The sequence below is a fragment of the Falco rusticolus genome, chromosome 17, assembly GCF_015220075.1.
Source record: "Falco rusticolus isolate bFalRus1 chromosome 17, bFalRus1.pri, whole genome shotgun sequence".
Classification (NCBI taxonomy): domain Eukaryota; kingdom Metazoa; phylum Chordata; class Aves; order Falconiformes; family Falconidae; genus Falco; species Falco rusticolus.
In genome coordinates, this window is record NC_051203.1 from 634,779 (window position 1) to 650,769 (window position 15,991).

A 15,991-nucleotide genomic window follows, 5' to 3' on the forward strand; every position below is an offset into this window, starting at 1 on the left:
GCTGTGTGGGACCTGTGACAGTGTGGCAGGAGCCGGGCAGGATGGGTGCGGGTTGGGGCCGTGGGTGGGGCCAGCGCCAGGCCCCTTCACCTGGGGGGACCGGCGAGGTCCCCTCCCGCCCCAGCCCCGTTCCCGGGCGGCGGGAGCAGGGAGTCACGCTAAGGCTGCCCGTGGGTTGCTGGGAATGGGAAAAGCACAACAAGAGACATTAAAAATTCCCCATGTTTAATGAGGTGTGCAGCGAGGGAGCGCAGCCCGGCCGAGGGGAGCCCTGGCTGTGCTAAGCCTCTGCCCCCCCCAGCCCCAGGACCTTCCTGACATAGTTCTGGACGTTGACGTGGAGCTGCGGGGCCGTAGCGGAGAAGGTCTCCATGGCCAGGGCCCGCGCCGCCTCTGAGCCGCCCCACATGGCGCGGTAGAGGGGCAGGGTGTACTTCTGCTTGCCCTGCAGTGATGGAGCAGGGGGTTACACCCAGGACCCCCCCCCAGCCCCAGGCACAGCACCTCCAGCATCACCCTGCTGGGGGACAGGGTGAACAATGCCACCATGGGCAGCCCCTGGCACTGGGAGAGGGGAGCCCGTGACCCTGGAGGAGGAGGGGGCCCCGAGAAGCTCCTGAAGTCCCCACTGTCAGCACAGGCTGGGGGGGGAGGGCTTGGTGATTACTGGTGGGTGACAAACTGGCCACAAGTGCTCACAGCCCGGAGAGCTGGCCCTGTCCTGGGTGTCCCTGCCCAGGGCGGGGGGTGGGAACGGGCTGGTTGGTCTTTTAGGTCCCATCCAACCCAGACCGTTCGGTGGGGCTACCAAGAGAATAACCAGCCCCCGGCCCTCTGGCACAGGAGGTCCTGTGCCCCGAACCCATCCCGAACCAACCTGGCTGTGGAGGAAGTCCTTGACCTTGCTGTACTCGGCCTCCAGGTTGTTCTTGAGAACGATCTGGCACCAGCGGAGCCGCAGCTCGGCGTTCTGGGCCTTGGAGATCTTTGGGTACGCTGCGCTCAGCCTTTCCACGTTGCCTGCAAGATGGGGATGGTCACCATCCCCCAGGGGGCTCAACCTCCAGCTCCCAGCCCCTGCGCCGGGGGGGCCCTGCCAGCTCCTCCTGACTGCGCTGCAGCTCCTCGGGGATCCTGCCCTCCTCCAGCCAGACCTGCGTCCCCCGACCCTGCCAGCACCCCCAGCTCTGGGCGCGCCTGGGGCCAGGCAGCCCCCCAGAACCTCGTGCCCAGCTCAGGGCGCCAGCACAAAGGGTGGGCAGGTCCCTCAGCAGAGTGCAAGGAATGAGGAGGTGACACAGGGAGGTGACAACCCGGATGAGCCAGCCTGGGGACAGTAGGGCTCCTTCCTGCCACTGCACATGTCCCCATGCGCCTGGGGACACGCTTCCCCCTGCTGCACTGATCAAGGCTTCCAAGACACCAGGATCCACACTGCTGCACTGTGGCGGAGGTGGGCTGATGGCCACGCACCCATGTGTCCCACCAACGTGCCCTCAGATCCCCAGGCAGTGGGCTGGACCTGGACACATCACCCGGCACCTCCTGCAGGCACCAGGGCCCCGGGCATCCTGGCCCTCACCTTCTGGCAGGGGGGATTTCTGCAGGACCTGATCCAAGAAGTAGACCAGCTGGTATGTCCTCCAGGCCATGATGTCCACAGCTTCGATCGCCTCCATGTCCAAGCCATCAGCAGCCCAAAGCTCTGCCAGCTCATCCGCCGGCTTCATCAGCTGCTCCCCCGGCGAGAGGTCGGGCAGGTAGGGCGGCCAGCCCGGCGTGTTCAGCCAGCGGTCAAACTCGAAGCCTGTGGCAAGGAAAAGGGGGGAAGAGCTGGGACTGGTTTTCTGAACCCCACACCAGGTGCTGCTGCCCATACATCCCACCGCCTCCTCCGAGGGTGTCCCCAGCACCCCAGCTTGGGGATGGTGACAAGCAGAACTAATGGGGTAAGGCCGTTGAGCCACCCTGGGCTCGGTGTGTGCTTGTGCAGCAACAGCCCTGCCACCAGCACGGAAAGCTCCTGCCAAGCCTGGATCTCCGCAGCCAGGCCGCACCAAGCCTGGGGCGCAGGCTCAGCCTGATCCCAGCACTCGCCAGCGGTTCCGCCGGCAAACATCAGAGACTCGCTGGGAAACGGCACCCGAGCGCGAAGCATGGGCTGGATTTGTGCAGGGGAAAAAATCATCAGTCTGAGCAGGTGAGCACCCAAGCCCAGGTTAGTGCCTGATGCTGGGCCAGCCGGTGCTGAGCCCCTGCTGCTGTAGCCGAGGCGAGCGGTGGTGGCAGTGTCTCCAGGAAAACGCACAAACCAGCATGCACAGGGTCTGCGGGGGACGGGGACAGCTCCGGTGCCCATGGGCGTCTGGTTTGCAAAGCGACACCCTGTGCCCTGGCCAGGAGGGCGCCGTGCTGACCTGGGGTGGAGTCCACGCCTTTCTCCTTCAGCTCCGGGAAATACTCCAGGAAGAAACCCAGGGCATCATCGGATGTGATGCTCTGGAACTTGAACCGGTTCACATAGGCCTGCAGGGACGGCCAGGGCGTGTTGACACGTGCCCACCCCGGCAGTGCTGCCCGGCCCTCCCCATGCTCCATCTCACAGGATGCTGCTGAGCCCCCACCAGCCCCCTGCATCCCCTGGACACCTCCGAGTGCTGCCACCGCCTGCTGCCAGCACTGGCCGAGCTCTGTGTCCTGCTTTCAGCTGGGATACAGCAAATTCTCTTCAGTATCCAGTGCAGTGCCGTGTTTTGGGGTTGGTGTGAGAACAACGTTGGTAACTCACTGATGTTTTCAGTTGTTGCTAAGTAATCTTTATATTCACTCAGAGACTTTTCCATTTCTCAGGCCCTGCCAGCAGGAAGGCTGGTGGGGCAGAAGAAACTGAGCGGGGCCACAGCCAGGACAGCTGCCCCGAACTAGCCAGAGGGATGTTCCATACCACAGGACATCACGCTGGGCGTATGAACTGGAGGGAGTTGGCCGGGGCCAGCGGATCACTGGCCGTCAGTCAGCAGAGGGTGAGAAACTGTACTGTGCATCACTTTGTTTCTGTTCTCCCTTCTCTTCAGATTTTGTTCCTCTCCCCTTTTCCCTCCTTTTCATTATAATGGTTTAACTACTATTATTATTATTATTATATATGTGTTATTATTAGTAGTAGTGGTATTTGGTTTATTTTATTACAACTATTAAATTGTTCTTATCTCAATCCTTGAGTTTTACATTCCTTCCTGATTCTCCTCCCCCTCCCTCGGGGTAGGGGGGTGACAAGCAGCTGCACGGGACTCAGTTACCAGCTGGGGTTAAACCATGACACTGCCCTCATCTCATTCCCCCCAGGACCCCATTTCCCATCTCTTCCTCTCCTGAGCCACCCTGCTCAGCCCGTCCTTCCCAGGGTCCCGCTGCGCTCCAGCCTCCCACCGCAGGCACCTGCACCCCACAGCTCCTCGCACCAACCTGGAGGAAGGCGTCAAACTTGCTCTGGTCCCCCACGAGATGGGCCAAGTAGCTCACGAAGCAGTACCCCTTCTCGTAGGGCGTTTCGTTGTACGTGTCATCTGGATTGACACCTAGAAAAAGGGAAAACCCTCAGGAATTGGCTGTGCATCTGCAAAACAAACCAGCTCCCCTGTGTGCCCAGATTTCTGCTTTCCGTGCCAGCTGCAAGCCTGGTGCATCCCTCCTGGAGCCATCGCCTCGCTCGGGTCCCACCACCAGTGCCAGTTTTATTGCAAGCCATGAAACACCTCAGTGGCAGGGCTTCCTCCCCCCAGCACCACACCTCACCCCCCCCCCGCTCCCCCCCAGCCAGCTGCGGGAGGACAGGGACACCCCACGGACCTGGCTCGATGACCACCCGCAGCTTGTTGAGCGGATGGTCCTCCCCGGTGCTGTCCATGTGCTGGCGCAGGAGGGCCCTTCCCGTCGCAGCCTCCAGGCAGGTGTACGCCAGACCTGGGCAGAGACAACCAGGAGGCATTCAGAGACCCCCAGCAGACCCCTGCATGCCTCGGGCACACTGATGTGCTGCAGGAGGGAAACAGCATTAGTGTATGAGCTGGGAGAGGAGAAAACCGATAACCAAGGCATTGGGGTGGTAGAAGTGCAAAGAGGCACGACAACCCAGCTCTCAGCAGGAGGTTTTTAGAGCCATTTAAGTTTATCTGACAACAGGAACCGATGCCGGGAGTGCCGGAGCTGCTGGATGCGCCTGCGTGTCCAGGGGGAGCTCAGGGCAGCTGGTATCAGCTCCACCAGGGAGCTGCGGGAGCAAGAGGACGGTGAGGGTGGGCAGGATCGCAGCGCCCACGGCCCTGGCAGGGCTGCAGGGGCTCCTTCCATGTCAGAGCACAGGGGGGGGGTGGCTGCTGACACCAAACCCCTGGGGTGTCGCAGGCTGCTGCTCCTCCCCTCTTCCGAGGTGCAGCACAGGCTCCATCCCTGCAAGCAGCGCGCGGAGGGATGCGCTGAGCTGCAGCACGTGGAGCCCGGACCCATGCGGGTCCCGCTGCGACAGCACGGCTGCACGCGGGGACTCGGCAACCCGCAGCCAGGCAAGGCCACGCACCATAGACCTCGGTGGAAATGCGCCGCTGGGCGTACATGGTGAAGCCCTCATTGAGCCAAAACTCGCCCCAGGTGGCGTTGGTGACCAAGTTGCCAAACCAGCTGTGGGAGATCTCGTGGATGATGACGTCCGCCAAGGAGCGGTCCCCGGCCAGCAGGCAGGGTGTCACAAAGGTGAGGCAGGGATTCTCCATCCCGCCAAAGGGGAAGGAGGGCGGCATGAACAGGACGTCGTACCTGCCGGGGAAGCGCAGACACTTGGGTCAGAGCCACCTCCGGCCCTGGATGCGACTGGGGACGGGGGGGGGGCTCCCTCCCCAGCCCTGGAGAACCAGGTCCGCCAGGGCCAGGAGGCCATACCTGCCCCACACATAAGGCCCAAAGAGCTTCTCCCCAACTGCCAGGAACTCCTCAATCACCCCACTGTACTCCGTCTTCGCAGCCTCGATCAGGCAGGGCTCGGCCCAGACACGGCTCCTGGCCAAGTGGCAAAAGAGGAACTTTTAACCGCGAGCAGACTTTCACCCTATTGCTCCACCAGACAAAACCTGCACACATTTATACTGCACACACAGCAAAATAAAAGCCTGCTGATAAAGGAAGCTGATGAGGCTGACAGTGCAAACTGCTGTAATTTCTTCCCTTGTCCAAATGTCAAAGGGCTTTTATATGGCTGCTGTGACAGCTGGGAGCCCAAGCACACCAGCGGCCTTGGGAAGGGACGCGGGACCCTCCATGAATGGGGACCCGCTGCTTTCATTCACGTGCACGGGGGTAAAACGAGCAGAGCCAGGGACACCCTCGAAGGCGAGGGGACCTAGCATGGAGGCTGCTCCTCTCTCAAGAGCGAGAACCCTCACCCCGCAGGGCCCGCAGCCTGACGAGCAGCGCCACGCGCACAGCAGGCACAGGACTGACCAGGTCACGCCTACGGCAGCATCCCTGCACTGCCTGCTCTCCAGAGACCGCGGAGCAGGGAGAGGCAGCAGGTAGCTGTCACAGGGCCGCACAGCAACAGAACTTCACCGTGTGGCTCCCACAGCCAGGCCTTAACGCTCAGGTCTCCTCCAGAGCCACTTACCTTGGGCCAACTTCAGCAGACACGATGTCCCCGACAGCCAGAGCGATCAGGTAGGAGGGGATCGGATGGGACATCTTGAAGACGAAGGTGTTATCCTCCTGCTTCTCCCAGCTTGTGGCACTCATCACAGCCGTGAAACCCTCGGGGACCTGGACACATAGATAAAAACATCTATTAGACCCATACCGTATGGAGCGGGACATCAGTTAACCCAGCCAGGGACGCCGCAATGTCTGATGGTGAACAAGTCCCAGCGCGCTGAAGGTGGCCAGGTCCGTGGGCACTGCAGGTTTTGGGGCGCAGAGCAGTAAAGCCCCAAGCTCCAGCGCGGGATCACAGCCACATCCCTGTGACAGCGTCACTCAGCACTTGGGCTCAGACATCAGCTGGGTGCAACACCGGGACAGCCGGAGCTGCGTGCGAGATAAACGCTGGAGTCACAGGTGCTGGAAGGGCAGAGGACGCAGGCCCTTCAGACGCTGGCTCTCCTCCCGTTTCTTACACAACTTGTTTTTCCCATTCTCAATCCAAAGTAGAACCTGCAGCCGACCCAGTGGCCGGGGCCAAGCCCTGGGAGGCTGATCCAGTCTCTCCTCTTCCGAACACGGGGCAAGCCCCTGCGGTGCCGTGGGGAGGACGGGTCTCTTGGCACAGAGCATCACTCCGGGGCTGTACAACAGCCAAGCCCCGTGCTCGCCCTTTGGCGAGGGCACTGTGCCGAAACTTTGAAGGGTGGAAGTCGGAGCAAGAGGCAAAATAATCAGATACATTCCGGCCTCACCAGCTGATGCCACTACGTGCCATCGGCACTGGCTTGGTGTCACAGCGACATGCAGCTTCCCTCGCCCGTGGCCAGCCAGCATGCTGGGGCAGCCCAGTGCCGGTGCCGCCGCATGCCTGCCTGCACACACGCAAGAGGGAATCTGGATTATTTATCCCGTTTCTGTACAAAACCTGGGGACCAGCGGCTGTTTCTTCCATCCTGGAAGCTCATCAGCCCCGGCACCACCGCCAGGACCCAGCACAGCCCAGTGTCACCCACACCCACCGGCTGTGGCCCCCCAGACTCAGCTCGTCCCAGTTGCCCTCCTGCTGATACACACACCAAGAGCATCTCGCTGCCCTCAGCCGCCACGGGGCAAACCCGGGGTTTTCTCCGGTAACTGGAGGAATTACTCAGAGAAACGCAGCAGCAGGAGCAGAGCGGGGAGGTTCACACGATGCGCTGATCCCGACAGTTAGCCAGTATTTTGGCCTCAAGCACCGAGTATTTCGGCCACCTCCCACGGGGAGAGAAGAGCCTTCAGCGGTGCCGGCACGTGCTCCGGGCTCACAAGCCAGCGTGGGGCTGGGGAGCAGCCAGGGCCACCGTGGCAGGCTGCTGGCACCCGTCTGGAGGCGAACGTACAAACAGGAGCACAAATGAATTATTTCTGGGTGCCTTCGCTGCCGGGGGCCCGTGGTGGAGGATTTGAGGTGAGCATGACGAGGATCGCCTCCGATGTGCTGGTGTCGTGGGCCCGGGTGGCATCACTGCCGCGACGCCCAGTGTTTTGGGACACCCTGGGAGGGACCCGGTGGGTTTCGCTGCCACTGGGCGCGGGGGGCCGGGGGCACCGCTTACCTTCACGGTGGCCGAGTAGGTGCATTTGACGGCGGGGGTGTCGAAGCCGGGGAAGAAGGACCTGTTGAGGACGGCCTGGCCCTGCGTGTACATGAAGGGCTTCCGCCTGCCCGCCGTCTGCTCGGGGGCCAGCCAGCACACCTGCGGGGGGGGGCGGTCAGGCGGCCGCCCCCCGCGCCTGGCGGAGCCGCGAGGGGGCTCCTCCCGGGGGAGGGTGGGTGCGACCCCCCGCCTCGCTCACCCCGGGCCCCCCGCCCGCCTCGTATTCGATCTCGAGGGCGACGCGCTGCCCGGCGGGGAGGGCGCTCGGCAGGGCGACGTGCAGGGCGCTGCCGTAGCTGGCGAAGGGGCGGCTCTCCACCGGCACCGGCTGCGGGCCGCGGCCCGGGGGGGCGCCGGGGGGCGGCAGGAGCACGGCGCGGCGCACGGCCAAGCTGGGGTGCGCGTCCAGCCGCAGCGGCCCCGGCCCCGCGCCCCCGGCCCGCGGCTCCAGCTCCAGCCGCGCCGCCCCCCGCAGCCGCCCCGCGCCCCCCGCCCCGAAGGCCACGTGCAGGTCCAGGTGCAGGTGCCGCAGCGCCCAGAGCGCCGCGCTGCTGGCCGAGCCCGCGTCCGCCGCCATGCCGGGCCGAGCCGGGCCGCCCGGGCTGAGCTGGGCTGCGCCGGGCCGAGCGGTGCCGGGCTGAGCCGCGCCGGGCCGGGCCGGGCTGAGCTGGGCTGCGCCGGGCCGAGCGGTGCCGGGCTGAGCCGCGCCGGGCCGAGCGGTGCCGGGCTGTTCCGAGCCGGGCCGGGCCGGGCTGAGCTGGGCTGCGCCGGGCCGAGCGGTGCCGGGCTGTTCCGAGCCGGGCCGGGCCGGGCTGAGCTGGGCTGCGCCGGGCCGAGCGGTGCCGGGCTGTTCCGAGCCGGGCCGGGCCGGGCTGAGCTGGGCTGCGCCGGGCCGAGCGGTGCCGGGCTGTTCCGAGCCGGGCCGGGCCGGGCTGAGCTGGGCTGCGCCGGGCTGAGCCGCGCCGGGCCAGGCCGGGCCGCGCCGTGCCGGAAGGGGCAGGCCGGGGCCGGGGCCGGGGCCGGGGCCGGGCACAGGGACAGGGACAGGGCGGGGCGAGGGGCGGTGGCGGGCGGGCCCCGGGGCGGGATCCCTGGGGCGGGGGGGTCCCTGGGGAAGCCCAGCGGGATCCCTGGGAGGGTCCACGCCGAGATCCATAGGGAGGGGATCCGCGGGTGGGTCTATAAGGGGTCCGGAGAGAGATCCGTGATGGGGGTCCATGGAGAGGGATCCGTCGGAGGAATCCACGGGCCGGGGGGGTCCGGGGGCTCCGGGGCGCCCTCGGCTCCGGCTTCGCCCCCGTCTCCGGGCGCCGCGCCGGGGCGGCAGCGGGGGGGCTGAAGGCGGGCGGGGCCGGCCCGCGGGGAGCCGGGGGGCAGGGGCGGGCACCCCCGGGCGGCGGGGCCGGGCAGGGGCCTGCGTGACTCCTCCCCGGGGCGGCCCGGCCCTGCGCGGGGTCCCGCGGCCGCTCTGCCGGGCTGACACCGGCGGCGGCACCGGGCGCTGCCCGCGGCGGGGCGGGACGGGACGGGACGGGGCGCAGCGAGCGGTGAGTGCCGCGCCGGCCGCCTGGCTCTGCCCCGGGGGCACGGCGGGGGGGACGCCCCGAGGGGGACCGGGGAGACACGGGGGGCACCCCGCCGGGGACATGGGGTGATGGAGGGCACCCCGGTGGGGACCGGGGAGACACGGGGGGCAACCTGCTGGGGACGGCAGATGATGGGGGGCACCCCCGTGCGGACCGAGGTGATGGGGCCACCCTGAGGGGACCAGCGGTGACACGGGGGATGCCCTGGCAGGGACTGGGGTGACAGGCAGCGGCTCCGGGGGCTGTCACTGCCTGACACTGGCGGCAGCCCCCCGCGTCCCCTCCCCTGTGCCCCCCAATGTCCCCACCTCTCCGCCGGGGCCCCGTTTCAGCAGTGGGAGCCCCAGCACGGGCAGCCCCAGCACGGGCAGCCCCAAGAGCAGCCTGGCCCGGCCAGTTCCCGTGTCCCAGAGCCCCTCGTGTCCCCCAGACACCCCCGGTCCCGGCCCCGGCAGAGGGGGTCTGTGGGGAGCCGCTGCGGTGCTGGGGCCGGTGCCGGTGCTGCCTGCTGCTGCCTTGCCTCCCCGAACCGGCCCCGGCGAGGACCGCAGCGCCAGCGAAGGGCGATGGGGGAAACTGAGGCAGGGGGGCTGCCCGAAGGGGTGGCGGCTCTCCAGAGAGCTGGCCTGTGCTGCTGCCCCACATCTCCTCTCTGCAGGCAGCACGGGTTGGTGCCAGCAGCTTGTGGTGTCTGCCCTCATTTCGGGTACGGGAAGGTGCTCCCTGGATGGCTGCTCCCTGGATGGTGCCCAGGGCCGTGCAGCTCCAGATGTTCCATGTCCCCATGCTGGCGTGGGGTCAGCAAGGAGGGCAGTGGAGACTTGGGCTTTTTTGAAGTGCTGGTTTCACCAGTAGTGAAGGGGCTTGGGAGCCCGATGGCTTCTCCCTGCTGGGTGCTCGGCCACCCTAGGGGTGCTCCACCACCCCGGAGATGCTCGGCCACCCCGAAGAACATCCGCAGGCCCCGTGTGGGATGGCTCCCGTGGAGCCGGTGGTGTCACAGCCCGGCTTTGCTCGGCACTGCAGCCAAACTGGGATGGCACAGGGGGAAATCTTAGAGGTGACTTCAGCATGGGCTGTGTCCCCCACGGGACATTAACGTGCCATCACCTCGTGGGAGGGCAGCAGTGAAGACCTGCAGTGTGCATGTGCTGGGGCTTCTGTTTCCCTGGGTTTCACCTAGGAAAAAAACAACTGGGAGGAAAGCCAGAGAGCCTGGGTGTGCCGGGCTGCCGGTGCCACGGTGGTCCTGCTGGTGCCACGGCTGGCCCGCAGCGGTGAGCACGTGTCCCGCATGCCAGCAGGGTTTGCCCACAGTTGCTGGGGTGCTGCCTCTGCTCCCCAGGGCTTTGCCGTAACTGCTCATGCCGTCATTCCTGGTGCCAGCAAATGTCCAGGTGCTCCCAGGGGGGTCACAGGGATGGGGGGAGCCCCCTGCACCCCGTGACAGGATGTGTTGGTGTCTGTGTTGTTGCAAGGTGGGGTTAGACCCCCCCAGTTTTGCAGCCAGGGAAGCTGAGTCAGGAAATCCCGGCTGGCCTGGCCGGATCCTGGCTGAGTCATTTCTCAGGCGCTGAGTAACTGCCCATGCGGTGCTGGGGGGGTGCAGGGCTGCCCGCGGCCTCTCTGGTGGGCAGGAGCTGCCGGCACATGGCCCGTCCACTCCCCATGGCCCTGGCCTCATCCAGCTCACAGCCTGCGCCACCTCAGTGCCCTCCTCGCCCTGCCAGCCCTGTGCCTCAGCTCCCCCCACAGTGGCTTCCCGGGACCAGATGGGGCAAAATGCTCCTGGGCCATGGGCATGGGCTGGATCCAGCCCCACCACGTGTCCTGGGCACGGAACCGGCTCCTGGGGGGCCAGGGCAGGTCTGAACTGGGGGAAATGTGGTGGGATGGGGAGTGTGGGGCTGGGTGAGCCCTGGTGTTTGCTGGGAGAGGAAGGACGTCCCTGGGGCAGGATTTGGTCCCTGAGGCAGGATTTGGGCTGCCTGCTTCTGCCGAGGGATCTCCAGGCTGAGTCTTGGTGTGTGGGGAGAGGGATGGGGATGACGTCTGGGGTGGGATGGGAATGGGGACAGGGCTGGGGCTGGCAGGGGCTGGGGCAGGGCTCGGGGTGCAGGCAGGGATTCTGGGGGGCCATCAGGCCAGCCTCGCTGGCGGCAGGTTATAAATAACCCGCGAGACACGAGGTGTTTTCCTGCCCCTCCCCGGCCCGCTGCAGCCCCACGGACAGGAAAAAGGTGTTTCCTGCTGCGGCCGGGAGCGGGGCCGGGGGGGCGCAGGGCCAGGCCACGGCAAGGGGTACGGGGGGGCAGGCGGCCCCCCCGGGCTGCTGCTTGGGGGGCAGCCGCTGAGCCGGGGGCTGGTGGGACCCCTGTCCCCGCTGGGGCTGCTGCAGACCCCGGGCCCCAGCCCGGCTGCAGGACCCCTGGGCTGAGCCACCCACCAGCCACGTCCCTGCTTCCCGGCTGGACCAGGATCCGTGTGGAGCTGGGAGAGCTGGAGCTGGTGCTGTGGGGAGGAGGGTGCCTCGCCATGCCTGCGGCCCTCGCAGAACCACTCTTGCTCGCTGACCCACGGGGTGTCCCCTCACCTGCGCTCCCTCCCCTGGGAGGTCTCACACACTCCAGCACCAGCTAAGTGACCAGGGGACACCAACGTGGGATGGGGACACCAGCCTGGGATGGGAGCACTCAGCATCCGTTCCCACCACTGTGGTGACCCCACTTCACCATGCTGCTGGCAAATGGGTGACAGTCCCCTGTCACCTGGGTGGGGTGTCCCTTGGGTGGCAGCTGGGGACAGCACCCCCTGTCCTGCAGCCCTTTGTACCTGGTGCAGGGGGGAGACCAGGCAGTGCCAGGGATGGGTCCCCAGGGATGGGGCAGCTGGGACCATGCTGGCTCTGCCTGCCACCAGTGTGTCCCCAGGGAAACCCCAGCTCCTGTCACCAGCCTGTCCCTGCTGGGCAGGGTCAGCCCCCAGGCCGTAGCCAAGCCCAGAGCAGTGCCAGCCTCAGCAACACTCTGGGGAGCTGGGACCTGTCAGTCAGTGGCTGCAGGTGGTGACAAGGACGATGGGAGCACATGGGGAAACTGAGGCACGGGCTGCAGGAAAGTGGCAAACTGCCAACACCTGTGGGTCCTCCTCAAACCCTTCCAGGTGACAGATCAACCAGCAACTGGTCCCAGCTGGCTCCAGCATTTTTGCATTTGCCTCCACCCCGAGCCCTGCTCATTAACAAGTGAGCTCTAACAAGCTTTGCCTGGCCATGCTGCAGGGTCTGCGTGGTGTTATGGTCATTGGGCACAGCTGCTGGATTAACTGCCTGGATTAAAAGGTGTTGGGGGGGGGGGGGGGGGGGGGGGGGGGGGGGGGGGGGGGCTGGAGGAGCCCTCAGCACTTGGCACCCACTGCCACTGGAAGTGACAATAATTGGAGAAAGCAGGATTTTCATTATCCAGGGGGAGAGGTCCTGGCTGAGTGGCGCAGAGCAGGTTTGGAGCTTTGCTCTGTCCCAGAGCGCTGGTGGGGATGGGAGGGGCAGCAGCTGGGGTGAAGCCACTTCTGGTTTAGGGACTTGGCATCCTGGCACCCTCTCACTGCCAGGATGTGGGAACTGGGCTCCGGAGGTCTCAGCTGTGCTGCAGGGAACAGGTTTGGGTGGGAGCCAGCGCCCGAGTTAAAGCCTCCCAGTATTTGCCTGGATTCCCTGGGTTCCCCCACTCTCACGGAGGAGCGGAGTGGGGAGCTGGAGGAACTGGGTTGTGCTCATCCCCCCATCCTCATCCTCAGCTCCCACTGGACATGGCCGCTGGGCCCATGCGGATGTGGCCAGGCAGCATCACCGCCAGCAGCGCAAACTCCTCCTGCTCAGGGCTGGGTGATAAGTCACGGCTTCTCCTTCGCCCCTTCCCCCTCTGGTACCCTGCCCCTTGCTCCACTGGGCTCTGTGCCCTCCCCCACTGCTGGCCCCTGGGGAGTTGGCTCCCCACGGGGGTGTCCATCTCAAGGGACACACACCGCAGGGTGGGCGAGGGGGAAGACAGGAGTGCTGCCATCCTCACATGGACTACTCGCTGTGGGCAGGCGGGATGTTCAAGAGGTGCTCCAGGCATGCTTGAGGGATGCTCGGGCTGTTCAAGGGGTGCTGGGGTTCCCCTCCAGGAAAGCCAGGCATCCTCTGGGAGTGATGGACCCACTGTGGCTCCATTAGCCGCATCCCTTGGAGGCAGGAGGTTGATTTTCAGGTGTAAGAGAGTGGTGGGACCAGAGCTGCTGCCTGTTCTGGGGTGCTTGGGGGGTGGCATTGCCAGTCCCCGAGTGGCAGTCCTCAGCTCTTTGGGGATGTTAGCATCAGGGACACACTTAGAGTTGTTCCAATAAACGTCAGGGGGATGTGGCTTCCCCTGGGCTGCCGGTCACTGAGTCTGGCATTGGTGGCAGGGGGGCAGCCTGCCTGCTTGTGCTTGGAGCAGAGGCCGCTGCAACCCCCAAGACCCAAACAGGGAGGTATTTGCCAGCAGCCACTGAGGATTTGCAGCTCACTGGAAAATCCACTCATCCCATTAAGGGCTCCCTGTGGTGTTCGCTTTCCACTGTAAATACCTGGTTGTCCCAAGGGAAACTCCCTTGGGGTGCCACTGGGCGTCTGGGGCTTTCGGGGCAAACGTTGCCAGGAAGAGTCCTGGCTGCAAGAGCAGCGGATTTATTTATTATATGAGGGATAATCAGGCTGAGGGGAGATTTGTCCCACTTGCCCAGGTAAGGCCAGACCGGGGAGTTTTGCTTATGGTGGGAATGGTCTGTACCAGGGGGATTCAGCTGGGAATTGGAGGCTTTCCCTCACCTCATCACCCGAAGCAGACTGGGCACCTAAAAACGCCCCAGCTTGAGCTCAACTGCTTTGCAGGGGGGATGTGGTGATGGCACATCCCCACCCCAGGCACTGTCTCTGCTCTTGGGGTTAAAGCTCCCGCTTTGGGCAATGTTTATGGCCAGCTCTTTGCTGTGTCCCCAGTGTTACCCACCCCACACTCCCTGCAGCATTTTCTAAATCCTTAACCTGTTTTTTTTGGGAAAAAATACTTTTTTGGGTAGCCTGAAGGCCCTGCTCAACCCACTGTGGGCTTGGAGAGCCAAGTGCTGGGAGGAGCAGACAGGCAGTGAGGGTCTGGGGATGCCGGGGAGGGAGTGCATGTGCCGGGATGGGGGAAGACAAGCCCAGCCCCCCCTCCCCCGACCATCCCACACGTACTCAACAGCATCTGCTGAGTTAATGCATTTTGCAGCCCCGCTGTGCAGCTGCCTCTCTCCACCACCCTGTCAGCAAAGCTAAAACATGTCGAGGGCTTCCAGGTTTCAGGGGTTGAGGACCAGGGAGGGGGGCTGTTTCCACATGGCAGCAGCAGAGGCGAATGCAGACGCTGCGACATCTGCTCTTGCTCAAAAGTCCCAGGAGCAAAGGGCCAGGTCCGTGATGCAGCAGGAACACGGGGCTAAATACATGATGCAATTGGCTTCGCAGAGTTTTGGCCCAGGCAGAAGTTCATCTGAATGTCACCCATCTGAGCACCTGCACCTGGGCCGCGGGATGACCCCTGGCCAAGGGCTTGCTCTGGCCGGGACATGGTGCTGTGGGATCAGTGGCCCCGTGGTGATGCTGAGGTTCTGGGGAGATTTGGGGGAGGTTTTGAAGCCCTTGGGAGGTGCAATGGGAGATGTTGCTTTTTGGCTGTGGTGCTGGATGCTGGAGCGGCCCTGGGCTCTGTGGTGTCCGGTGGCTCCAGCGGTGTGCTGGGACGAGCTGGCCACAGGGCTGCTGACAGCTTCATGGCTTTTCTTGCTGGACGGCACGGGGGAGCGGGGAGGCCAGGTGGAGTGGGAGACCCCCAAGCACAACCCAAAGTCTCCTCCCAGGTGGACCTTGGCCATGGGGGCATCGGGAGAAGGTTCAGGGGGGTGTCACCTCGTGGAGGGGCAGCCCTATCTTGGTCCCCAAGGGTGCTGCGGACGCTGGGGGATGGCAGGCAGCACTTCTGGGGGGACAGATGGCACCAGGCTTCAGACAGATGGTACCTGCCCCCAGCAGGCAGCTGCAGGACGGAGGGGCTATGGTGGGTCCCTGGGGACTCTCTCTGCTGGCCCCAGGCGGGTGGTGGTGACCCAAAGGGGACAGGCTCCCCCTGGCCATGGGCAAGGTGGCGCTGCCGGCACTGGGGGCACGGACTGTCGTAGGCGGTACCGGCCGGGGATGGCGGCACCGGTCCGGGAAGGCGGCACCGGCTCCGAGGGGGCACCGCCCGGGGTGGGTGACAGGGGCCGGGGGGTGACAGCGGGCGGGGGGCGGTGCCGGGCTGGGGGGTAACCCGGGGTGTGTGTGTGTGTGACAGGGCCGGAGGGTGACCCCGCGGGGGGAGTGACAGCGGGCGGGGGGCAGGGGCGGCTCCGGGGGGTGACCCCGGGGAGTGACAGCGGGTGGGGGGTGGTGCCTGCACTTGGAGGGGTGACAGGGCCGGGGGTGACCCCGGGGGGGTGACAGCGGGCGGGGGGCAGTGGCGGCTCCGGGGGGGGCCGGGCGGTGACCCCGGGGGTGACAGCGGGCGGGGGGCGGTGCCGGGCCAGGGGTGCCAGGGCCGGGGGGCGGCGCCGCGGGCGCGGGGCGGAGCTGTCCAGCACCGGCGCCTCCTGAACGTCCCCAGCGCCGCGGGGCAGCGCCGCCCCGCTGCCCGCCGGCTGCCCCCGCGGGATGGGGCCGGGGTCGGGGCTGGCTCCTCCGCCCCGCCCCGGCCCCGCCAGCCCTGATGACCCTCCTCGGGGGCTCCTGCCCGGCGGAGGTGACACCTTTGCCCGAGCCGGCCCCGCGAGGCAGGGGCGGGATGGCGGAACACGGGGGGACCGTGGGGAGCCGGGGGTCCCCACGTGCTGTGGCCAGGGAGACCTTCGGCATCGGGGCTCCTTGCACAGACCCTCGTGCAGCCCCTTGCGCAGCGCCCGGCGTCTGTCCCAGCCCCGGAGCACCCAACCTGGTCCCCGCAGCAGGATTTGTGCCAGCAAAGCCCAGCCTGGGCAGAGCTTGGTCAC

The 15,991-nt window shown here is 65.8% G+C and overlaps 1 protein-coding gene across 1 annotated transcript; it reads right to left on the reverse strand.

Annotated features, from left to right (window-relative positions):
• Positions 1-204: 204 nt before the first annotated feature.
• Positions 205-7,945, reverse strand: LOC119158531 (arginyl aminopeptidase). The gene is made up of 11 exons (XM_037410603.1): positions 7,522-7,945; positions 7,281-7,421; positions 5,657-5,805; positions 4,936-5,052; positions 4,577-4,812; positions 3,850-3,963; positions 3,466-3,578; positions 2,418-2,526; positions 1,583-1,807; positions 878-1,020; positions 205-445 (listed from the first exon to the last, which is right to left on the reverse strand). Exons 1-11 carry the CDS (start codon positions 7,897-7,899, stop codon positions 281-283), a joined length of 1,890 nt encoding a protein of 629 aa, XP_037266500.1. The 5' UTR covers positions 7,900-7,945; the 3' UTR covers positions 205-280.
• Between the last annotated feature and the right edge of the window lie 8,046 nt (positions 7,946-15,991).